This window comes from Thamnophis elegans, chromosome 1 (assembly GCF_009769535.1).
Source record: "Thamnophis elegans isolate rThaEle1 chromosome 1, rThaEle1.pri, whole genome shotgun sequence".
NCBI classification, from domain to species: domain Eukaryota; kingdom Metazoa; phylum Chordata; class Lepidosauria; order Squamata; family Colubridae; genus Thamnophis; species Thamnophis elegans.
Window position 1 is genome coordinate 101,319,962 of NC_045541.1, and position 27,277 is coordinate 101,347,238.

At 36.6% G+C, this 27,277-nt stretch overlaps 1 protein-coding gene across 1 annotated transcript in view; it reads right to left on the reverse strand.

Moving 5' to 3' along the window:
• SLC1A2 (solute carrier family 1 member 2) overlaps positions 1-27,277 on the reverse strand; it is a 35,307-nt gene continuing 8,030 nt past the window's right edge. The window contains exons 3-10 of the mRNA XM_032222255.1: positions 26,752-27,002; positions 19,997-20,159; positions 16,959-17,085; positions 14,743-14,976; positions 10,244-10,438; positions 8,657-8,791; positions 3,164-3,395; positions 1-75 (exon numbers count right to left, since the gene is read on the reverse strand). Coding sequence (XP_032078146.1) covers positions 1-75; positions 3,164-3,395; positions 8,657-8,791; positions 10,244-10,438; positions 14,743-14,976; positions 16,959-17,085; positions 19,997-20,159; positions 26,752-27,002 — 1,412 coding nt within the window. The remainder of the gene's footprint in view (positions 76-3,163; positions 3,396-8,656; positions 8,792-10,243; positions 10,439-14,742; positions 14,977-16,958; positions 17,086-19,996; positions 20,160-26,751; positions 27,003-27,277) is intronic.

The window sequence follows — 27,277 nt, forward strand, 5'->3', positions numbered from 1 at the left end:
TTATTTCTCATGTTTCCGATGTTCTTCTTCAACAGCATTGAAGTCTGCAGATTTGCCATTGGTTGCCAAGGTTACCTGAAAGTAATTATCATCAACACCTAGCTTAAAATCAAGGCACTTTTACAGAAAACATAATGAATTATGCAAATATCAATAGTTACAGAACTGACTGAGTATATTCGTGCTTTAAAAATTTTTTTGTAGTGATTCAGTTCTGCCATTTCAATTTTTTTTTTAAAAGTAATCTATTGAAAATACTAAAATTTACAGCACAAAATACAACACAGAGAAAAACTGATAGCAGACTGATAGGCTATTTTTTTTGTACACAATCTATAAAAAAATAGCAAAACAGTAAATGGAAGAATTAATTTTCCACAAGAGAATGACATCTTTCATTACTGGTGCATGTTAAAGGTACAGTTACAGTCAAGTCAAACAAGTATGGTATTAACAAGAGTGCATTTAATTTATTTCTGTTACATTTTTAAATTTAATAAAAATGATGGGAAGCCCAGAATGATGAAAACATTCTAGGGGAAACACTGATTAGCAAGCAATAGCCAGGTAATTGAAAAAATACTTCCTGGCCATTGATATCTTTTTACAGTTGTAATATCATAAACACAGCCAAAAAAACCCAAAGAGTAAATGTACTTTGAACTGATTAGAACTGAACTGGACCTTTACATCACAATTGCCTTTTATCTACTTGTGCTTCCAACCTTACCTTTCATGTTCTGGTCCTCAGCTTCAAAAAAAAAGAACCTTACAAGACAAGGTTAATATTCCACATGATGGACAAATTAGATGCACAGAAACATTGGACATGAAAACATGAGGAATGCATTCACATTTGAAACAATTGCAATCCTTTCTTCTGATTACAAAGAGGAAAATACATGCATTAAAAACAATAAAGTTCACTTCATATTTGAACTTGAAACTGTAGTTAGGTCAGAAAGAAAGATAAAATGTGACAATAAAAATACAAGGTTTTTGCCATGCAATTTATAAGCCAATATTGCTTGCCAATAAACTTATATTAGTTATACAGCACTACCAAGATAGGAAACCAATTAAATATTAAAAAGTCAAGATGAAAAATAATTGTATTAGTAAGTAAGTCAAGCACCAATAACAAAAACTGTTGACCAAATAATAAACTTGAATCCTGTTACAAATTTTCATATTCATGCATTCATTTTAGTGCTATTTCCTAATTTTTATCAGGGATGATACAGTTAAACATTTAATCACATTTGTATCCCATTCATTTCAACATGAACATCTTTAATATGTGCTCCACTGTCTGAATGACTGAAAGTTAAAAGTGATTAATTTTGGTGTAGTGTTCTTTTACACTTTATTTATATTTATACTTTATTATACTAATAATATTTTATAGTAGAAGTAGTTTAATGCCTATACCTGAAAAAAATCTGCTTAAAGTGAGAACCCAACAATAGGGCTGTCATAATTTTTTTGTCTTGCTAACTGACATATGGATAAAATCTGATCACAATAGATTTATGGATTGAAGCATAATTTTATTGTGTTTAAATGATGAAGTTTTAGAAACTTAATATGACACAAAGCTTTCTGGGGCCATTCCCTCTTCCTCAGCTTTGAAACTGAAAACTAACTGGTGTGGATAAAAAAAACTTAATGATTATGTAATTAAAACCATGGTTATATGTCAGCTTGGATAGGGGAAAAGGCAAAATCTGCATTGGGTCATCACAACTCAAACTATGTGAGTTACATAGAATAGTTGTCTCTAACAGAGTACAAGTATGAAAGTACATAGTTTGTATTGTGATTTCATAATGCACATTTTATCATTTTCAAATCAATTTCGGTTAGTAGTGGACATCTATGACTGATTAGATATTAATAACAGAATCAGCCATTATCAGCCTAAATCTATAAAGATGAAGCTGTAGCTCAGCTAAAGAAAACACTGAATTCAGTTCTCCAGTCAAACCTTGAGTTGTTAGTAGTGACAACTGTGTTTTATTGTCCTTTCAACAAGCTAAGAAAATCATTAATTCATAAACTGACTTCCCTCTTTCTTCCCACTGTGACTGGAAGCATTCTCTTTCATTTTTGACTGATCACAATTTATTGTTTCATCTGAACCCTCAACAGTAACTAATACTAATTACTTGGGGTTGAGAAAAAGACAGTTTGGAATCTATGTTTTTAAACTAGTTTGTTGCAAACAAAACTTAGTTCATATTCTCTAATATTTTACTAGATTCAATTGCCACCTCAAATTGTGATTAATAAAATAAGATGTAAGAATTATTCCAAGAATCTTTATCACCCTATGGATTCCTGAAACTCAGTTCAATCTTGGTCAGGACAATTCTTGTTATAGCTTTCTCTTAACTCATGTTATTACTGACAGGATCAAACATAAACCACAAAATTGACTTGGTAATGATGACCAAAAATAACTCTGAAAGCAAGAACAAACATGCCTGGATTAGTGAGTTTCCACATATTAAGAAGTCCAACACATGTGCCTGTTATGGTATAATATGGAAAGCATTAATCTAAAATAATATTGGCTTTACATTTTGCTTGAGGCTCACTGTTTCTCAGCAGTTAACTGTCTTTCACATTAATCATCATACAACTTCTTAAATCTTTTTCTCAGTTAATTCAATTGTCTGTTGCATTGTATTTATTTTGTGATGTTTTATGGCTGTGTATTGCTAAGCACTCAGTCTCATTAGGTTAAGATGGGTTATAAATTATAAATTCTATAAATAAATAAATTTTGAAGAAAAACAAATATTTTTGAAAGCAAACATAATTTGCCTCAAATGCATTATTTCATATTAATTAAATATTTTTTTATATCACATGAATATTGAAATAGAAAATGAAGCCATATTCTTTCAGCATGGTGCTGCTTTCCATAATATATAATGAAACATGCTCTTGGTTGCAAACATTACATGCATCTTTAAGTTTAAACAAAATTGCAATAAATTAAACAAAATTAAAAGCAAATATACACATATTGAACATTTTTAATGGGTGCCAGTTCTCTTATTACATTTTTTTTTTTAAAAAGATATTTTTTTAAAGAAAAAGTTTGTACTGTGACTTGCTAAATGCAAGTCTCAATATCCATAAATGTGAAAGGTACCTTGCATTCATCTATTATGACAGAGTTGTGAGCTGTGTAAACACATTGGTTTGAGTTGTTTTCCCTGTGGTTTTTCAGATCATCATAAATTGACTGAGTCTTAGTCATTTCAATATCTTCATGTATCTTGTGGTGGGCATCAAGGTTTTCCAATTCTGCCTTGGATAGATGATAAACAATGCCAGCTCCAAAGGAGTCTCCTACTACGTTGACAGATGTTCTCATTCGATCTCTACAAAGAAAACAATGCCAAAAGATGGAAGACTTGAAGCACAAAGAATCAATTTACAGGAGACATCAGCGATCTTCCAAGTGTGATGGTAGTCAGAGTCAATCTTGACAAAGGCCAAGCTCTAACTTCGTTGCGATCCAAGGCAACCTATTAGGCTGATTTGCAGTGTGAATCCCCAATGTAGGAATGTTTACATAACAAGAGAAAAGGCGCAATATAAAGTAGATTCCTATATTTTCTCAAAAAGCATTCCATAAGTTGCAGCTAGTCATTAGTTAATTACAAAACTCCTTCATTTTAATTTCTCCCATTTTGGAAAAGAATACATTTTTATCTATTTTGAACTTGGTTAATGTTAATGGTGAAACCTTTGATTAAGAAGGTAATGTATAAAAAGGTTCATCTAGAGCCGAGGTGGCGCAGTGGTTAGAGTGCTGTACTGCAGCCACTCCAGCTGACTGTTATCTGCAGTTCGGCGGTTTAAATCTCACCAGCTCAGGGTTGACTCAGCCTTCCATCCTTCCGAGGTGGGTAAAATGAGGACCCAGACTGTGGGGGCAATAAGCTGACTCTGTAAACCGCTTAGAACGGGCTGAAAGCCCTATGAAGTGGTATATAAGTCTAACTTCTATTGCTAACTGCTATTAAATGGAGCTAATTATTAGATAGCCAAGAAGAGCTCTTAAAAAGCCCTGAGAATTTATATATTTGTATTTATACTTTCCAAAACCTCTCCAAAATGCTAGCTTCTGCTGTAATGTTTACCTGAACATCAGTCACTGTGAGACCCATTATTTCTTTATTATTTCCCTAGTACGATAGGCAATTTTGTTATGTCTACATTTCTGTAGGAAAAGTCATATGCATAGACTGAACACTGCACAAACACTGTTCAGAGCTGATCCACTGGAATCCAACTAACACTCGGGGCAATAGGTATACAGAACCTATGCAGAGCATATTTTGTCTAGAGCCAATTTGTTTCTCAAATGCATTTGTGATGGCACTTTCTAATTTTATTGTTTGTGAAGGAAATAATTTGAGAAGGACATCACAGCACATCTGTTTTTCTGAAAAGGCACATTAATCATCAGACCACTTTTAGTTTTAGATTAGGTGGAAATATTTGATATGCCAGTAAGACTAGGAAATACTAGTAGATTATATGGAAAAACCTTCTTCAGAAAAAGAAAGTTAAATGCTATCATAATTAAATAGGCCTTAAAAAAGACTAGCCAAATATAACTCTCCAATATATTTTTGATTTTTGCTGTCTAAGATTTTTCAAAATTCATTCTTTCTTTATAACTCATCTGTTGGCTATTCATTCACTGGCTGAACTTCATCTTGATTTATGATTTGTACACTAACATTAAAATGCCATTTTACCAGGTATTCTCACAAATTTAGATTTTACGTGATGATAAATGGAAAAACAAAACAGATGTCCATACTAAATATGAGGGACAATTCATTTCCTCAGGCATTTCAGATGCAAAAACTGAACAATCAAGACTGTACAAGACTATTCTTATTTTTCTGTTTGTCAAAATATAAAATCCCTGTGCTGACAGAACTCTTATGATGTTTGCTTTGCTTTGTCAATTTCCCCTTTGTAAAATTCAGTTCTTGGCCACCACTAAGATAATGGATTAGTTCTTCTATGAAAAAAATAGCACTATTTTGTAAAGGCTGCATTTTAAAATAGGAATAGTGCAATTTGCTAATCTCTCTCTTTCTCCCCCCCCCCCCCCCATTCATGCAGAACAGGAGAAATATATGTAATCTATTTTTACATTTTGTAGATCTCTTTTGCAAAATGATTCCGCAGCAATTTTGAGAAAAAGTATATGCATACTAAAATCTAAGAATTAAGTATGAAGTGGCCAGTGCTATATATCACATTGTATTTAGGTGTATAATTCAAACCAGGCTGATAAAGTTCACTAATCCATTTTAATTAGCTCATGATTATTGGCCAAAGGCTTTTATTTGCTAATACTAAAAAGCCTGGATATCGGGTAGACTATTCATTGCATAAATACAAATATCAGATAATTCAAACCAACTAGAAAACCAACTAGGGGGAATAAAAAACTTCAGTGAAGTTTTATGCTGTTGGTTTTTTTAAAAAAAGTGAGGAAATCAGTAGCTTCGTTTGTAGCCACTTAGGTTTACTAGAACAAACATGGCTTTTTCATGTGAGATTCATTGAAATAGGAAATTGTCCCTCCCCGTAAAAAGGAATTTAAAAAACAATGTGCCATCTCTGAAAGTACAGTCAGTCTAAAAAGGTGTATAAATAATCTTGAAGTTTCTCTCAATAACAGATCAGTCCTGCTGTCACTAAAGCCTGTTCAAGATCTCAAGCTTCCTTTGCTCTGCCTGACCTTTTCTATAAAGATGACATGACAGGATTGCTTCAGGGGACACGCAGGTTAAACCACAGCATTACTCAATATTTGAGAAAGATCAGGCATCACAATGTAAACTCCAGTCTTTCCTGCCCAGTGTGCCTGGTCTCCTCCATAGGTGAATTATGGCTATGAAGTTATCTCCATTTAGAAGAGGACTGTTTTAACAAGTAACATTGCTTAAAATGACATTTCCTTGAACAAGAAAGCAAACAATCACCAACATCAGTTTAACATCCTCTCACCGCCTGTCAGTCTTTGTTCTTTTCTGCTTCAATATAAACATGCCCTTAAAATATAAACCCAATATTTGTAGGTATCATCTACAAATAGATGTACCTATCTACATCAGGTGCAATTTTCCCTTGGGTTGCTTTCTATTAACTATTAAATTGCATGTACTGTTTCCTATCTACAATAATATTTTATTTAATCTCACTTATTTAAATACTACCTTTATGATTTTTTATAAATAATTCAAGGCGGAAAGCATACCCACTATTCTATATTGCACAGGAACAACCTTGTGAGGTGGATTTGACTGAGAAAGAATGTGTGGCCTAAAATTTCCCAGCTGGTAAAAGTAAAGGTTCCCCTTGCACATATGTGCTAGTTGTTCCCAACTCTAGGGGGCGGTGCTCATCTACGTTTCAAAGCCGACAAGCCAGCACTATCTAAAGATGTCTCCATAGTCACGTGGCTGGCATGACTAAACGACAAAGCCACACAGAATGCTATTACCTTCCTACCAAAAGTAGTCCCTATTTTTCTACTTGCATTTTTACATGCTTTCAAACTGCTAGGTTGGCAGAAGCTGGGACAATTAACGGGAGTTCACTCCGTTATGCGGTGCTAGGCATTTGAAGCGGTGAACTGCCAACCTTCTGATTAACAAGCTCATCGTCTTAGCCACTGAGCCACCGCTTTTATACTGGCTTTTTTACCAATACAGGACTATTTTTTTACCTTTTGACCCAGAAGATAGGAATGAGGTTGAAATTTGATTAAACTAGTTGTTAGAGCATCTTTTTTCTAAAGCATTACAGCATTATAGTTTTTGTTTAGTGACTGTAACTGGAACCAGAAACTTGGTTGTTAAATAAAGCAGTCACTAAATGAAACTCAGGTGATTGAGAAATGTGCTTACAATTTTGTTTCATACTTTTCCTTTGCTTTATAAACTCAGAAGGATACAACTTGAAACAGAACCCAAACAATGGAGAAATGGGGGTTTCTGAAACTCAACTCACAAAGAAGTTGGGTAAAAAGGACAAATCTTATAGCGGTTTCCGCCCACTTCCCTGATTTTTTGGATGCTCACCCCAGCACTGTGATGATTAGCAGGAAGAGAATTGATGTTTGTATTAGATTCATTGGAGACAAAAGGATGAGAAGAGAGTAATCAGGTACATAATGGGGAATGTACACTGAAAGAAATGCATTATTGCTGGCTATTTGCCTTGCACACTGAGTTTATGAGTCAGATCCTGCTTAGGTAGCAAAAAAGTTTCAGTGTGATATTGAATAGGGTCATACAGCAACCTACTTAATGGCTGGTTCTCAAGCTGTCACAGCATCCCTAAGGCCCCGTGATTTCCATTCTAGAGGTCCAGAGGTTATAATCAACTAATTAAGGTCAAAGAGCTGAGCTTGTTAACTTGTAGGTAGCACTTTGGGGGATTCACTTCGGGGGGGGGGGGGGGGGAAAGTAGCTCATGAAGAGATAGCTTATTTAAGCAATCTCTCCATTCTATGAGGTGGTGGAGAAATTTTAAACAGGTTAGGCATACAAAAATGTGTACTGACATGTGACTGAGACAGAGTCATAAATTAGCACATTTGTCACTAAGTTACTTTTTTATCGTCATCATAACTGCAAACAGTTGATGTCCAAGGCAATTGCTAAACAATGACAATTACCTCCCTGCGACCAATTAGATCTCATAGATTGGGCCTCCTCCGAATTCCATCGGCCAGCCAGTGCCGGTTGGCAACTACAAGGAGGAGGGCCTTCTCAGTAGTAGCCCCGACCCTTTGGAACGAGCTCCCCGTGGAGATTCGTACCCTCACCACCGTCCAGGCCTTCCGCACAGCCCTTAAGAACTAGCTAGCCCGTCAGGCCTGGGGACAAAGATAGCCGCCCCTCCCGAATGATGAATGAATGTTGCTTATTATTTTTACTATATGTGTCTACGTCATTGTTTGTATTCCCCTTCCTGATTTTATGTGAGCCGCCCTGAGTCCCCTCAGGGAAAAGGGCGGCCTACAAATGTTAATAAACATTCAAACATTCAAACAAACATGAGTCTACAGGACTTTTTGTGATAGAACTCATCCTACTTTCTTAACTTTTAATATCTAGGGTATGGAATGTTTTTCCCCTTTTCCTCCCAGGAGAACTGTACAGCATCAATACTAACGTCTTCTTGGTGTCAGATGAATATCTCATATGATCAACTGCAATAGGCTGTTAATCAAGTGACTGTTTTATCGTCCCACTGGCTGATATTATTCTGTCCTCTCTTGCTGCCTCTGCAGTTTTAACATTTTAGCACTGTGTTTTAATTATCAGCTTGTCTTGTTTATTGCTACAATACATAAGTCATTTTCAGCATTTTTAAATGGTGTGTGTGTGTGTTGGGGTGAGAAGAAATATGCCAAGATCAAATCCTTCAGGACCACTAAATACATGGTAAGTGTCCATAGACGCTTCTAATCAGAAGTTGATGAGATTAGAAGCTTGCTCAAAAAGTAAACAGAAAATGCTGCATCATTGTCCTGACTTTTGGAAAAAAAATAACCTCTGTAAAGCAAACATGGAGACGATCTAGTGACAGCCTTACGTACAAGAGCCAATCTACCGCCACAAGTAAGCTTATATCCTGGGTGGGAAGTCCTACTGCAGTGAGGATAAGAAGCATGGTCACCAGTCCCGCACTAGGTATACTTGCAGCTCCAACACTGGCAAGAGTGGCTGTCAAACTGTAAAACAAAACATGTCGGTTTATTTAATACAGGAATTGTGCAAACATGGACTGGTTATTATCTTCTAAAAAATAATGTAAATTGACTCACAAAAGTTCATTTATGGACCATTTGAAGTTATAATGATCCTGAAAAATGTGCTTTATGACCATTTTTAACACTTACGATCCAGGGGTGGGTTTCTCGCCCCGTTCCAACCGGTTCGGTTGGAACGGGGCCGGCGGCGTCCTCGTGCATGTGTGCGGTGCACGCATGCATACTAGCGTCTGTGCGATGCTCCAGCTGCTCCTGGACGATCGCACAGCCGCTGTATGCATCCTGCGTGGAAGCGCAGAGCTCGTCAAAACCGGGTAAGGACCGCGGGCGGGCGGGCGCGCCCTTCGCCGTTCCCGGAAGTTACTTACTTCCGGGTTCGGTGACCAACCGGTTCGCAGGGACCGCCGCGAACCGGTTGAAACCCACCCCTGTTATGATCCTTACAGCATCCCCATAGTCACATGATCAAAATTCAGATGCTTGGCAGCTAGTTCCCACTTATGATGACTGCAATGACCTGGGGTTATGTGATCATCTTTTATGGCCTTCTGACAAGCAAAGTCAATGGGAAAGCCAGGTTTACTTAACAAGCATGCTACTAACTTACAGTAACAACTGCAGTGGAAAGAAAGGTCATAAAATGGGGCAAAATTCACTTAACAAATGTCTCGCTTAACAACATAAATTTTAGGGTCAATTGTGGTCATATGTCAAGGACCACCTGTACTGTAGTCAACACACTGCACACTCCACAACTCTGATCTGAGATGTTCCTCACATTTCCAAAGATAACTGCTTTATACTGGCAAATGGATAGACTTGGACCCAATCCATTTTGCAACCTTCCCTGCTGGCTTCCCACAACTACAGTCAATGGGGAAGCCAAAAGGAAATCAAAAGCCATGATAATGTAAGATGTTAATGACAGTAACTGGGGAGTGCTAGATGCAGTCACATGACATTGCCCTTTAGGAACACATCACTTAGTAATAGAAATTCTGGTCCCAGATACCATCACTAAGCATAGATTACTGTAACATGTCCATTAGTTCATTTTCAAAAACATTTTTCCCCCATTACATTCTTGTTAATTACTCTGACATTAAACAACATGTGATTCTTTTAAGTTTAGACAATTGGACCTTCCCTGGTTTTTCTATTTACTATCAATATGGTGAAAAATCATGCTTACTGTTTAGCATCAGATAAACGATGGCTATCAGACTGCCTGTATTTGCATATAAATGGTGAAACTGGAAAAGAGCTCCTTTCACTTCTTGTTATGATGGAAATGGAAACTTTGTATAGATTCTGAGCCATGAGTAAAGGCTAGCATGTACTTCCAAATGTAAATCATTTTGCAATATTTAAGGCTGGGATATCAAAAAATTTTTACCAACCCCAATAGATTACCTGACAGTGACTATCTGTCCGCCGTCCAAATTAATGCCATTCATCTGTGCTATGAAGATGGCAGCCACTGCTTCATAAAGGGCAGTTCCATCCATATTAATTGTGGCTCCAACGGGCAAGACAAACCTTGTCACACGCTTATCAATGCCCAGATTTTCTTCAAGGCAGCGAAAAGTAACAGGCAAGGTACCAGCACTGAAGGACCAAGGAAAATAAATGATTTTATTTTGTTATTTTAAACATTTGAATAATAGCTTAACTCAACCTGATACTGGGCAGTCTACAAAAAACAGTAAACAAAATACAAAAGAAAAATGAATTCTATAACTGAACCAATAAGCAATTAAATAGTGGCACAATGGTTAGGATGCAGTACTGCAGGCTACTTCTGCTGACTGTCGGCAGTTCGAATCTCACCAGGCTCAAGGTAGATAACCCTTCACCCTTCCAAAGTTGGTAAAATGAGGATCCAGATTGTTGGGGGCAATAGGCTGACTCTGTAAACTGTTTAGGGAGAGCTGTAAAGCACTGTGAAGTGGTATATAAGTCTAAGTGCTATTGCTATTGCTATCTTCACTAAATGGGAGCTCTGCTCTTCCTGATCCAACATATATTGGGTTAACTATTAATTATCTTTCCAAAAGCTTGCAGGATTGGAGCCAATGATATGTCAGCAAGGAGACATTATTCCAAACAGCAAAATTGCCACAAAGAAGGCATGTTTCCTGGATTCCACAAGGTGATTGATGAAGTGTGACATAGTTGAGGAATGTTCATAACTATCTATATTGTTGCATTCTTTAATCTTTGGATCAAGGGCTGTATCATGTAGAGTATTGTGCAATAATCCAATCAGGAGATGACTAAGGGAAGTAGGACTGAAAGGAGGACCCTCCAATATAAGAACAACCACAAGTTGGCATCCAAGATTAAGTAATTCAAAGGCCCTATGGACACAACTGCTATCTGTTCAACAAGAAGGAGAACCCCAAAATTGCACCCTGAATCTGAGCAGAACAGTGATTCATCCAGAATCAGTTATGAAATATCTCAGGTTCCAGGTCTGTGTGCTCACAGACTGTGTGATCTTGGTATGACTGAGAAGAACTTCTAAATACTGAGACAGAACCTTGATAGTTTTACTTGGTTGGCTGGAGGACAAGATACAACTGAGATGTACAATTGAGAATCAGCAGCATACTGATGTTACTGCACCAAATATATCTTCGTGTAATTAAAAACATTAATTCTGATTACATGTTATTATCTGACAGTGCATTATCAGCCAGGGCTCTCCAATGCACAAGTTAACTCTGTTCATCTACTCTAGAAACTTATACATTTTGAGTGAAGCTTTTCAGTGATGGGACAAAACTTGACCACTAAAGTTTCATAACTCTAGGGTGGCTTGAGTTATTCTTGGAACTATTCCAACAACTTATTTGGTTCCAGGTTGTCCAAACAATTCAGCCTCAGGTACCAGCAATGAATATTCTTTCTCTAAGTATAGAATTCAACTGAGCAAAACACAAAAAGATCTGGCTAGATGATAACATATTATCCTTAAAATGTGGCTATTATTAAAGGAACAGTTTTCTCACTTTTCGATGACAAAATGAAAATGTTCATCCATCGGTAATCTCCATCCAAAAACTTTCAGATCCAATCTTGCTTAGTTTTTTTGTGAACAGTTAACCTCAACTAGATAGAGCTGTGTAAAACTTTTGAAGGGTTTGTTGGTGCAAGAGAAGTTCCTCTTTTTGTAATGTGAAAGCAATTCTGTCCTCCAGAAAGCTTGGTGTGTCTTTCCCAGCTTGTCTGCACATATATGCGCATGTATATAGAACTATGTACTTGAAACTCTGGTGAAGTGAAGTGGATATGAAGGCATGCACATATTATGCAAAGCGAACTTCAGAAGGTTCCTTTGGGAAATAGGTGATTCAACATTACAAAAAGACACACTTCACTCATGCCAAAACCTTTTGTGAAACAATTCTTCAAATGCCTCCACATTCCAGTTTAAATTGCAATTGTTAGATAAGCAAAAATGCCAATCAGGAGGCATGGTTGGTAGCAGCTACATTCAGTATCTAGTGTTCCGTTTATTTGGCACCATTTAAACATGGACAAATCATCATGGATTTTGATATACCGTTTTTCTTCCAGTTACCCACATATTCTTTTTATAGGGGACATAAACAAAATATGAAGTAACATGCTGAGAATTAGCTTTACTTCTAAAATGAGAACAGTTACAAATGTATTGATCAATCAAATATTCATCCCATAGGCATTCCTTCCTCTATGTTCTGTATCTCTTCTGATTATATTGGAAAGGAAAAAATTCACAGCAGACATTATGGAGATTCAAATAACTCATAAACATGCCCCAACCACGAAATGATTAATCCTTCCAGTGCCTAAAAGAAATACTTTGCTTTGATAATAACAGTATTTTCCAATAATGCAGCTAAAGAAGATGGAAAAATATTTTTAGATTTTTTTTTAGATTTAAAGTTTATTTATATGCCGCCCTTTTCCCTGGGGGGACTCAGGGCGGCTTACAACTTAAAAAGTGGGGTGGAGACAAACTTTTAACATATAAGACAAATACATAATTAAAACACAACATTCATACTATTCGGGCGGGTTGTAGTCTTAACCCCAGGCCTGACGGGATAGCCAAGTTCTGAGGGCTGTGCGGAAGGTCTGGGGGGTGGTGAGGGTACAAATTTCCACGGGGAGATCGTTCCACAGGGTCGGAGCTGCCACCGAGAAGGCTCTCCTCCGCGTAGTTGCCAGCCGACATTGACCGGCAGATGGAACTCGGAGGAGGCCTAACCGGTGAGATCTAATAGGTCGTGTGGAGGTAATTGGCAGTAGGCGGTCTCTCAAGTATCCAGATCCACTTGTTATCTTGTTATTCAACTCAATTGGACAAATTTTTACATGTTTTGGACAACAGATGAACCAAAACATAGTTCTGATTCAATATTCATAGCTTTTAAATTGGTGCATGAAGTTTACTTATTTTAAAAATTAGGAAAGCATCTGTCTACATTGGTGCGTGTTTGTCACACGTAAAAGAACTTGAAAATAACACGAATGTGTTTTATTATATTTTGAAGAAATGTGCAGTTAACTGTCCATTTTCTGAAAAATATTTTTCCAGTCTGATGAACCAAGCCTGGCAGATTTGCAGAAATGAAGAACTCTGAGAAACCAAAACAGTCATATTTCCTATCTCTATTGTAGCTACCTAAGGAAATATACATGAGACAGAATAGAAAATAGGGCTCAAGGGAAAACATAGAATACAGAATAGGGTTGAAAAGGACCTTAGAGGTCTTCTAATCCAATACCCTGGTCAAGCAAACATATACCATTCCAGACAAATGGCCATCTAATCTCTTCTTAAAAAGCTCCAGCGAAGGAGCACTTATAAGCTCTAGAAGCAAGCAATTTTGCTGATTTATTGTTTTTACTGACAGGGAATTTCTCCTTAATTCTAGGTTGGATCACTGTTTGATAATTCCATCTGTTACTTCTTGTCCTGTCCGCCGCTTTGGAGAATAGATCCGTCCCTTTTTCTCTTTGACAGCCCCTCAAATATTGGATGACTTTTATGTCATCTCTAGTCCTTGTCTTCGTTTGACTAGCCATACCCAATTAGAATAGAGTAGAACAGACTAGAATTAGAGTAGAATAGACTACAATTAGTCACAAAGGACAGAAATAATACACTGAGAATAAAGATAGGGGCTAAGTATTATTTTCTGGCCCCAGTACAAACTAGTAGCTCCTATCCTCATACACACTGTAATAAGATCTCATGGAGACAGTATCATGAGTCATGAAATAGTTTGTTTTATTTCTGCATTTTTAATTTTGTCCCTATATGCCACTTTCTACGCACGCTACAAGTTAATACAACTTTCAGCCCAAACTTGTGAAGATGATTGGCTGTTTTATCTTCTTGAACTGATACAAATAGGTTTGTCCTGCAAGACTATGATGTTGTTGACCCCATTGTCATTATTCTGCATGTATACGTATATAAATACGTATGTATTTATATGTTTAGTTGTTTGTTTGCACCATTTTTGTATCACCCAATCAATTGCCTCTGGACACTTAAAAATAAAACATAATTATGGAAAAGTGACAATCCAGCCACCGTCAACTCCAAAAAAAAGAAGAGTTTTCAGAGCAATCTAGATCAAAGTACAACAGGTCCAGCCCAATCTCTTTCATCAGACTGAACCCAGTGGCGAAATTCTTTGACTTCTGCTTTTGGGAAGCTTTTTACACTAATAAAGCTTTCTGACAGTCTCAGTCTGCAATCGTGCAGTTGACAAGCAATAGCCTTGGACAAAAATGATTCAGGACACAATTCTTTATCATGATATTGAATTTCCCACCCATTTTGGTTAAAATGTAGTCCTGTGAAAGGAGAGATACATTCCTAGCAAACATCATCATTTTCTATTAAATACCTTGAAGCTGTGCCTAGAGCAGTGATCCATGCTTGAAAGATCCCAGCAAAAAATGAGAAAGGATTTTTTCTCGTAATTACAAAATACAACAGAGGCAAAAAAATCCCTCCATGGATGAGAAGACCTACAATCACGGTTACCATGTACATGCCAAGCTGTCGAGCAACTACTTCCAAATCCTTGATTGCAATGATTTTTCCACAAATGAGGCATGCAATGCCCAATGGAGAATACCTAGAAGAAATAAATTAAAAATGTGGAACAGAATTACAGGTATCAACCTAGTAATAATCAAATGCACTAAAAACAGAAGCCAAGAAAGTTTCTCTCTTATAATTAGAATTTTATTTCATTTTCAGAAATCTTGAACTTACACATTCTACTTCAATGTTGCATATATGCTTGCTAAGTATAAAGTCTGTATAATTTTGCCTAATATAATGCTGTGAATGAGAAAATTAAACTCAAAATATTCAATTTACTTATCTCTTTATATATTCTTTTTGCCCACTTGCATTCTACTAGTATCAGTAGGGAAATATTCACTTTAGATCTTTATAATTAATTATAGAAGAGCAGCTGTGATAGTTTTTGATGGCAGTAAAATATTGTGTCATTTAAAGACTAATGCTTTTATTACAACTTAAGTCAGTCTTCTGGAAGCTGGAATTTCATGAATGCCCTTACACGTCACATCCTCACTATTTTATCATAAACTAAACTGAAACTATGGGTTTACAACTGATTCTTCAATGAAGAATCCTAGTAATCTATAAGCTTCTCAATCATGTTATTTGAAGCACTGTTTCCAACTCCTTACTGAAATATCCACTGAGGATAATCCTTCCAATCTGGTTTCAAGGAATTTTTATTGAATATTCAATGTTGTTTTATGGTGTTTATGAGTTTTACAAATCACTAAAGCTGTTGGTAAGTATGGACCATTTCCTCAGATAACAGTCATAAATAATTGGACAGCAAGTATCTTTTAGATATGAAAACAAATAACTTTATCTCAATATAATAAATATTTTGCCTACATAAATAAACAAGATTAATGGTAAAATCCCTATAATGGTGACACTAGAAGCTATAGAATCACTATTAGCAGCTTAGAATGGATCCTGTGAGAATAAATGCAAAGATCCAGTTTTTATACAGGAAAAAACTGGAGCATCACACAGTAAATTAAGTGTTAGATTTTGCTGGACCATGACATGAATCAACTGCTATGGACCATTTCTACAGCTTCCCAAAGATGAAGAAGGGCCTCCAAAGGGATCAGAGCTGAAAAACAACAACCCCAGATATTCTGTACAATTCAATGCTTCAAAGGCTGCCATAAGCAGACATGGCTATGTAACTCAGTTCAAATGCAAATAAATGTAATAAAACCTAGCTATAAAAACCTTGAATCTATTCCTTTGTTCTGAGGAAGAGGCGGTGCTACAACACAGCAGCTACCAGATGTGGGTTTTCCATGCTCCTCAGTAAGAGGTACAGCATATGATTTCCTGAATCTTTCTTTGAATTGGAACAAAGTCAAATTGGATAGATTTTAAATAAAAAGTAGATTGATTTTCCCCCCAACGTATAAACCAAGCTCACAGCTACTAATCATCTTCCAAGATGCTGCTAATCGAAAATGAAGCAAGGAAGAATGAAACAATAGTCTACTGGGATTCTATAATGAACTAAGATGTTGTATAGTGTAGCATGATGTAGCTCTATAGCCCATGTTCACCTTTTAATGAACCCAATCCTTCCTCGCACAGACTTCTGTCTGCTTACTTATTGTAAAAAGAAACCATAATTCCTCTCTGTGTTGTTCTCTAAGTGCTTTGTACAATGGAAGAAAAACAAAATTGGAAAGCAGAACCAAAAAAAGACAAAAAGATTGTAGTTTCAATTCAATATAATAAAATACATCAATGCAAACATTTTGGCAGGCTTACAGTATCTGGGTCTCCATGACCTCCAAAATCAAAGGCAACATGATTTCATCCTCATTAGCTAGGAAGCACGAATGGAAGATATTATCATCATCATATCCTGCTTGTGAAATTCCTAGATAAATTTGTAGGCTAGACTCCTGGATTATATATGCTTTCGGCTTGATCCAACAAAGTTCTCTGTATTATTACTGATCAAATTCCAAATGATTTCCAAAATAGAACAGGGTTTGGAATATCTAGAAGACGATGACTTTAACTTACCACATGATCATAATTACTAATTTCATTACAATCTCATTCAAGATGTTGAAGAAATCCACCATCATCTTGGCTTGTTCTCCCATCTTGCCCATTACGATACCAAAAGCAATGAAAAACCCAATGAGGCCTGTCGAAAGAATACCACCGTCAGACTCTTTCATGAAACTTTTCTTAAAATTGTAAACTTTTCTAAAGGAGAATTTTCTGTATTCTTGTATCTCAATTTACAATTAAGACAAATTGTTATTTTTGCAGGGGAAGGGATACAATTAAAAAGGAGAATTGGGGACAAAACCAAGATAACGATAGGTCAGACATGTAAGATTTATTTTGATTTTGCATTATCATTGTTATTCCCTCTTTCCCTAAATTTCTAGGCTTTCTTGAACATTCCCTGACCCCTTGGCTTCCTTGGGTCTAAAGGAGATGGGTCAGATGGTCAGTTTCCAGTGCATGGAAGCTCATATGGGTTCCAGTAACTGTTATTATTCCCTTGCTTTAATCTTACGTAATGGGTTGGTTTTTTTTTAAATGAAACTACATACTGCAGAATTTTGTAGACTTTGTTATTTTCCATCTGGAATATTCCTACGTTTATTCCAGCACAATAATTTTGTCTTTTTTTCTTAAACAAGTCATATGTTCATAAGATGTTATTATTATATTGGTTATTGTTAATGACCTGTTTAAAAACACAGATATAATTAGGGAATGTCTTTTAATGGATAGTGATAGTGGAGCACTTAATCTCACTTCATCTCAAAGTATTCATTGACTATCCTTAGATAAATTCTGAAACTGTTTGTGTGTGTATGTGTGTCTTTTCTTGGCAAGGTTTTTCAGAAGTAGTTTGCCACTGCCTCCTTCCTAGGACTGATAGAAAGTTACTGGCTCAAGATAACCCAGCTAGCTTCAGGCCAAGGTTGGATGAGAACTCACAGTCCCCCTATTTATAGCTTAATGTCTTAATCACTCCCAGAAATAAAATATATAGCATATAATTCAATAAACAATATACACCTCTATTGATTTTTCTTAACCACTCAGAGGCATCCTGTATTTCTGACCTCAGTTATGGAAAGTTTGGTTGATGTAGAATTTGAGATACTATTTTGAAGAAACTCAGTTCTAATTGACCAAGCATTCACAGATTATGGAGTTGAGGGAGTAGCTTTGCTCTGTGGCTCTTAGTCAAGGATCAGTTTAGTTTCTCATCTCATTAACATCTTTGTGAATCTGATGCAGAAGCTCATAAGCATTTGGAGTAGAGTTACAAGAAACTATCTGTGAAATGAATTGTTTTCAAATGATACTAAGGTGTCTACAAAATTCCTAAACAATACAAAAACTAAGGATGGAACTGATTCAGTCCTCCCACTGCTCTCCCTGCATTTCTAAATATACTCCAGAAAAATGGGATACTTCTAGAGCAGATTTGGAAATACAAGGAGTTGCAAAGACATTCTATTTTAAGTTTGTTCAAGTTCTTTGTGTTATGAACTGAATTTATATAGTTGTGTTAAGCCTTGCTAAAGCGAAACTAACCTTTAGATGACCCTAACTGTTAGCTCCAACTGTTTTGGAGGGAAACTTAGAATATTCATATTTTGGTGAGTTTTTCAATATATTATGACTGGTTAAGACCCTGTGGGCACAGAGTATAAATTTCAGGCAATTCAGTTCCAGTTTTGAGTCAATAAATGCTATTACCCACTACACAATACCTTGCTTAATCTTCATTCTGATGTAACTGAACTGTGTCTTGGTTTCAGAGATATGCAGAATTATTAGCAGAAAAAAATTGTTTAAGAAAGAACATTCTTGGCCTCTATTAGGAGGACCAAAGCTTGAAAATAAGTCTAATCTATTTAGATGTGCTTGAGAATAAATGAAATCCTTTAAGTGGAAACTAGCTAATGTTTTGTCCATTGCAATGTCAGCAACTAATTATCCAATCAGTACAGTGGTGGGTTTCCAATTTTTTTACTGCTGGTTCGATCGTGTGCGTGTGCAGCTTCTGCGCATGCGCAAAAGTGTCTGGGCGGTTGGGTGAAGTCTCCTGCCGCCGCCACTACCGGTTCGCCCAGGCTGAACCATAGAAATCCACCTCTGAATCAGTAGCCTCAGTCTTCTTAAAAACATCAGCTTTGTCTTAGATACTAGTTAGGAAAAAAAATGATTGGAGCCCAAAGGTCACATTTAGCCTATTCAGATTCCCCTTGGCAGGATTTCACAATATCTGACATTTAATCAATACATATACATGTTGCATTTCTAAAAAAAATAACATATTAAGTATAGTTTTGATTCAAATGCCTTCTCGTTAATAGATTTGTGTGATTTACCCAGTTCAGAAGGACTTTGTGTGTTCCTTCTGCAACCCTCCCTTTTAATAGCACAGCTGATAACTGACTGCTATTATTCAACACTGTTATTTCTCAGCCACAATTCCTTTTTTGGTTGCAAATGTGCCTGAACATATTTACAGAAATGGCATCACAACTGATATTCCGATATAAAAAGTTAACATTAAAAATCCAACTTTCTTTTAACTGTGCACTTATATATGCAAAACTAATTCACCGCAATGAATAGGATGTCTTTCCCTCTATATCAGGGGTGTTAAATTGGCAGCCCTTGAATCGGATGTGTCACGTGCAAGCCACGCCCACCCCAGCTCTACTAATGGGAAAAACGTCACGAAACATCACATGATGGCAATGTGACGCTGTGGGTTTGACATCCATGCTCTATACATCTCCACAGGTAACTAGTGTGAAGTAGATGCAACTGCAACTGTTCTTATGTAATTGGGCATTTCTCGAAAATTGAGTGAAACCAATGTGTTTGCTTCCGTGAATATACCCCTGAAGGAAGCTTCAAATTTAACCTAAACTGCCTAGATTCAAACTGGCATAAGATAAGTACACTGGAATAGATCAAGAATCTATTATGTACATAAATAATTTCAGGTTTTTTTTTGAATGACAGAACATGTCTATGAAATAAATTTAATATAGAGAGAATATAGAAAATACCTAAGACATTCATTCCATCCTTAAACTCAAGGGCCTTCTTAATAATTAATTGAGGCTCTGGAGTAACTTCTGTTTCATTCACGATGGTAAAGATGGAATCTGTAACATTAGATGGCTCTTCCATTTCTTGTGGCATGAGGACTTTTTTGGTAACTGTTTGAATCTGAAAGAATAAAATGCAGAATGAAAATGCAACTGGAAAATTGCCTTTTAGGCACTGTTTTTCCAACTTCTAGGGCTTAGTCTTAAAACATATTCATGGATCTAGTATTGCAAAACACCAATAACTGTCTATTTTATACACATTTTTAAAAGGCTCTTGTATACAGCTGCTTTATGGTGAGATCTATAAAACAAAATGAAATAAAGTTATCTGATTTCTACACATATTGGAGATATTTCTTCAAACTTGGAAGTGCTTCTTTAGAAGAAAATAATACTCATTCCCAAATCAGGTTGGAATTATGTGGTATCAAATCCGAATAAAAAAAACAACCACTTGCCATATTTGTTTACAGGGACATCACCCCACAAAAAGTAACACTATATTGCCAAAAGTATTCGCTCACCTGCCTTTACTCGTATATGAACTTACTATAGGTGACATTCCATTCCTAATCCATAGGGTTCAATATGACATCGGTCCACCCTTTGCAGCTATATCAGCTTCAGCTCTTCTGGGAAGGGTGTCCACAAGGTTTAGGAGTGTGTTTATGGGAATTTTTGACCATTTTTCCAGAAGCGTATTTGTGATGTTGGATGAATTTATGTGGCCTACCACTTTGTGGCTGAGTTGCTGTCATTCCCAAACCCTTCCACGTTCTTATAATACAGCTGACAGTTGACTGTGGAGTATTTAGGAGCAAAGAAATTTCAAGACTGGATTTGTTGCACAGGTGGCATCCTATCACAGTTCCACACTGGAATTCACTGAGCTCCCGAGAGCGACCCATTCTTTCACAAATGTTTCTAAAAACAGTCTGCATGCCTAGGTAATTGATTTTATACACCTGTGGCCATGGAAGTGATTGGAACACCTGATTCTAATTATTAGGATGGGTGAGTGAATACTTTTGGAAATATAGTGTATTTGGATAGCTTGCAGAATAAAAGGATCAACATTTTAAATTTATATTTAAAGTAATTTTTTTAAAAAGTAGAAAATTTTATATCTAATACATCCTTGTGTCAATATGGGCATGGAGGTTTTATCAATGGAAACTTTCCAAAAATGTCCAATCTCTATTTTCTACGTTCTTCATTGCATAGAAAAGCTTCCACCGGATAGCAGATCTTCAGAAGTATTCTCTCTATATCAGAAGAACAGTAAGCACAAAGAGAGAATAGAACTATTGTGTAGCAATTCTTTTCTCTTTCTCTCCTGGTTATTTTAGAGTGAGTGAAAGCTAAAATGTCAGTAACATCTTCAATGTGCTTGTGAAATGTGTTCACTACACATTTTATATCCCAAATTCTAGCTAGTACTCCTTGAACAATATTCAATTTACAGACACTAGAGAGTTTAGTCCCTTTAACTGAACCAGTACAATATATCTGGCAGGTCCCAGGAGGTATGCCTTCTCTTCCACAATACCTGACATGTGGAGTCCCAGAAGTGAGATTAGCTTCATCCCTCTCAATGTTCTGCAACTCTTTCAAGACCTGACTATGTTATCAGACCTCAAGGGACCAGGGAGAGTTTGCTGTGGCTTCCTGATTGTGGTAAATATCACTCTCTCCTGGCTTACTGTATATGTATTTTTATAGTTATCTTTATCTTTGTAACTGCTTTTATGCATGCATTGTTTTTTTAAAAAAATTAGTGCTGTATGCCGCCCAGTGTCACTTTCATATGAGGTGGATGGGTATACAAATACGATAAATAAATAAATAAATCAAAGTTACATCAGTATTTACTTTGCATTAGTTTTCAAGAAACTCCAAAAGTCTCTGGATACTGTTTATATAATTCATATGTTAAGATGGGAGCTATTTTTGCAGATTTTTATGAATCAGAACATAAACACCATTCTGAGGGCTTCTGAAGACACCGATTCTCCTCTGTTATTGAAGTTTTTCTTTAAGTCTAATTAAAACTACAAGTATGGCCATCCCAAAGATGCTTTTTCAGGAGACAACTGGACTTTCTTGGTTTTTTCTTTTGAAAATGTTTCGCTTCTCATCCAAGAAGCTTCTCAGCTCTGACAGGATATGGGGAATGGAGGCCTCTTCAGCTCTGACACTTTTCTGAAGAAGCTTCTTGAATGAGAAATGAAAAAAAAACCACAAGAAAGTCTAGTTGCCTCCTGAAAAAGCACCTTTGGGACCACCATGATCTGGATCACTGAGAATCTCCACAGACTACAAGTATGGTCAAACTGAAAGTGAAAAAGCAGCTTCAAGTTACTCTTGACCTCTTCTCAGTACATGGGCATAACTGTCAGAGTTGATGCCTACAGAAGAGGAGCTGGTGTCATGTGCTATAGTGAAATGACAAGGAAGAGGGGAGCAGGAAGGTTTCCCAGGAAGGAGGGAGCACATCCCAGAAAGGGGAGGAGATGAGATAGCCCAAAATAGCCCAGCCCAGAGACGGATAGGAGACAGAAGAAAAGAGTAAATCTAGCCACTCCCTAGTATCTTCCAGAGCATATCTATATGCTGGGACAACTAAGGGTTTAGATTCTGACTGTTGGGTGTAAACAAATGCAGGTAGTCCTTAACTTACAACCACATTAAATTTATGCTGTTAAATGAGAAATTTGTTAAGTGAGTTTTGCCTGATTTTTACGACTTTTCTTGCCACATTTGTTAAGTGAATCACTACAGTTGTTAAACTAGTAACACGTTCATTAAATGAATCTGTCTTTCCCATTGACTTTGCTTGTCAGAAGGTTGCAAAAGGTGAACACCAGGACACTGCAACTGTCATAAATGTGAACCAGTTGCCAAGCATCTGAATTTTGATCATGTGACCATGGGGAGGCTGACCAATGGTTGTAACTGTGAAAAATGATTATAAGTCCCCCTTTTCAGTGCCATTGTAACTTCGAACAGTCACTAAATGAACTGTTGTAAGTTGGGGACTACTTGTAAAGCACTGCCTGAATTGTTCCACCTTGTTCTTGGACTTAGCAATAAGTATTTTCCTGATAACAGAGTATAAGTGACTTATAGCTGCTTTCTTTTAGAATGGCTTTCAATTCCCTACTCTGGCCTACAACTCTGATATTCTTTGAAGGTGTCCCATCCAATATCCCAAGACACCTTCCAGGGCCAGCCAGGCATTGTTATCTGCTGATACCATAACTAGATTACACCTTCACAAATAAGAAATAGGTCAAGGAGCGGCATGTGTCCAGCCTATTTAAAGCATATCTTAGAAGAGGTAAGCAAGCTACTGTAGTAACTAAAAGGCAAAAGCACATTTGATGTGATATTTACCACAAATGATTTTACTTCTGTAATATTGAAGTAATTTAAAATTATTATTAAAATGAGGATAACTCAAGTCTGGATCCAAAAATATTTCTAAATCACAAGCAGACCTGGTTAAAAACACGGAGGAAGGGTGATGGTAGAATGACCTATATGTAAAGGCACCTCAGGAAATACACAACTATAATGAAGAACACTCATAAATGTGGTTATTTGTGCCTTGAATTGATCTTTGTTTCAGCACATGGTCCCTCATTCTAAATCTTCTACAGCATTTAAAAGAGCAAAGGAGAATCTTCTTTGTCATGTATTACTCAACGCTACATTTTCTCAAAAATTTAATTAGCTTTCTTTTGTTTACCAGTTTCTGTTCCTCTACAGATTTAAAACTGTCATCTTATGCCATGCAAATAAAACTTTTCTCTCCTTTGTAAAACACTTTTAGTTCCTTAAATGTGGTGCCTTCTCGTGGATTGACTCATATTCTTTTTTGGTAGGATTTGTTTTGCTTTCTGCATTATTGTCACTCTTACTGTTAAGTGTTTGTGCAATTCATTTATTGTTTCAATTTTAATTGTTTGGTGTTCGAAAATGTATTGTGTGAATACAGATCCATCAGTCAAAGCTGGTGTGCTAATGGGTTAAAATATCAATAACAGGAATCTGAATAAACCGGAATAGGATAAATAGGAATCTGAATAGTGAAGCAATGAAAGAGTTGAAATGAATAGTTTGGAAGAATAATGTAACATTATGAGTAGCAAACAATTTTTTTAAAAAGTGATAATGCTAATATAGTATAAGAAGCAGCTTGCCTTGCCTCCCACTCAGCCTATTATCTCATTAGGCAGCTTTTCAGGAGCCCAACAGTTTATTCACTTTGTGTCAAACGCAATTAGTTAGAAAGGAGGAGACCAGTTTAGCATTTTAAATGGATACCACTCCTACGCTTTCCCTATACTTCTTTTTTCCACGATTCTGTGAATATGAAAATTGTGCTCCTTAATATTAGAATTGCTCGAAACTTAAAAAAGAAACTTGTGTAATTGATGTTTAACTTCCTGCTTTGCCTATTAACCCCATTTTTTTCAGCAGCCAATAAAATATAATATACTGAAAGGGAAAAATATTTTTTTAATATATGGACACACATAAATACCAGACAGAGTTTTGATTGCCCCATTGCAGCTGTCGTCTTGACTTTGGCATCCCTGTCTGAATTTGTGTGTCTTGATGGTTCTGCTCCTTTCCTACCCTCTAGGCAGAAAGGATAAGCTTAGAGATACAAGTCAGATAAATACACTGTTTTAATTCCTAAACTGACGCCTTTAGAGACAACTGAAAAAAGGTTGACAGCAGGTCTTGTCCATTACATTACAAAATAATTCATGTAACTGCTAAACAAATTAACAGGAGAGAAGTGGGAGAAAAGAGCTCAAGGGCATCTCCTGGTGAGTATGGCACAAAGCTTAGATAATAAAAAGCCAAATCATATAACTTTTAAGCAAATCTAGACAGCATACTAAAAAGCAGACACATCACCCTGAGAACAAAAGTGTGTATAGTCAAGGCTCTAATTTTCCCAGTTGCAATGTATGGCTGTGAAAATTGGACCATAAGAAAGACTGAGTGCCAAAGAATTGAAGCCTCTGAACTATGGTGCTGGAGAAGACTCCTGAAAGTCCCTTGGATTGCAAGGTAATCAAATCGGTCAGTCCTAGAGGAGATCAACCCTGATTGCTCTTTAGAAGGCCAGATCCTGAAGATGAAACTCAAATTCTTTGGCCACCTAATGAGAAGGAAGGACTCACTGGAGAAAAGCCTAATGCTGGGAGAGATGGAGGACAAAAGAAGAAGGGGACGATAGAGAATGAGGTGGCTGGATAGAGTCACCAAAGCAGTAGGCGTTAGCTTAAATGGACTCCAGAGGATGGTAGAGGACAGGAAGACCTGGAAAAACGTTGTCCATAAGGGTTGTGATGGGTCGGACACGACTTCGCAACTAACAACAACCTTAGTAGAAAGTCATACTAATGTATTTTTCTCAGGAAAAAGTCACCCCAGTCTAAAGTATTTACTTATTTGTAAAAGTGGAGTAAAAACAATAGAGAATTCTCACCATCTTTCTAATCCAAAAACATTTCAGACCTTACTTGGGTAGATACATTCATTGAAGACCATTCAGTCTTCAGAAACCATCATTTGACTCTTTACTGTTTGTGGCACTTCCTCGAACTCATCTAACACTTCTAAACTAATTCACTTTTTGCAACACTGGTGACCCTGACCTTGTTAACAGTTTCAGAATACTGAAATGAGCAGTCTATAGCCTTCCAGATTTTTCTAAATAACATTGTTCAAATAATCCCGATTCCTGATTAAAAACAGGGGGGGGGGGGGAATCTATATTCTTATGAAATCAAAAATACAACATATTAAGGTTAAGCAGTTTTGGTTGCATTTGAGCAGACACGGTCATGTCTATTTAATCTTTGAATGAATCTTTGAATAAATTAAATATTTGGCATGTATTGAAAATGTTTCTCTATGTTTTGCCCAAATAATGGGCTCTGGTTATAGTCTACAGAGATTCTCAGTCATCCAGATCATGGTTGTCCCAAAGATGCTTTTTCAGGACGCAACTGGATTTTCTTGTATTTTCTTTTGAAGACTTTTAACTATACAATTTGGGATGAACATCCTTTGAATGGTGTGGGAATAGGAATGGATTTCCAGAGGAAAAAAATTGCAGACCATAGGAACCAGGAGCATTATTCAGGTGACCCTAAAGGCACAGATAAACCTCCAAGTGCTTCAATGACTCTCTACAAGGATGCAAATGACCAGCTGCCTGCAAGGAATATAAATCCTTCCATTCCCCACTATCCTGTCAGAGCTGAAAAAGCTTCTTGGATGAGAAGCGAAACATCTTCAAAGGAAAAAAAATCAAGAAAGTCCAGTTACCTCCTGAAAAAGCACCTTTGGGGCTCTGGTTATAGTTCAGACAAGACTAGATCCAGATTTTAAGGTTCCAATTTAATAAAACAAATCAGAATCCAGAGGGAAGTTGCATAGCTTTCACTAGAAATCAAGGCATCAATTTAAAAAAAGATGATTTTTGCATACTGAGCAGCTCATCCAATAAAGATTCAAACAGAAGCTTTGTCAGTTATCATTCAAATATGTTTTAAGTATAAATGTATCAAATTGGTAAAGCAAATGACATGTGCAGTGATTATTCTGTTCAACTTATTTCACTTAAGGATGTTTTCATAATTATCACGCATATTATATTCCTGTAAGAAACATGCAGCTTTTACCTGTTGAAAACATGCTTGCACAAGATTTTCAGGGAACAAGTTTCGAATAAGGTCCAAGAAAGCATCAAGACTGGATACTTCGTCATTCTTTTTTCCTTCTCCCAGCTGCTTCTTGAGTTTTGGATTGCCAGGATGAATGGCTAACACCAAGATCACTCCCAGGACAGCAGCAATGATTGTTGTGGACATGTAATATACCATAGCTCTCGTCCCCAATCGACCACTGGCCTTAGCATCCAGTCCAGACAGCCCTGTAACCAGAATTGAATTGGGAAGAATTTAGACACAAAAGGTATCTTCTTGATTATTGCGAACCTGCATAATGGCCAAGCATATTTCTTATGATTAGCATTTCGTAAATAAGTATACACTCTTGCTGTTGTATTTTGGACATTTTCACTAGCCTGTATACTTCACAAGCTAATATAATAGTATAGATTTTCTTTATTTTTCCTATATATGATTTTGATACAGAAAGTCCTACATAACAATTTCTATAAAAAAATACCAAGGATAAATATGCACA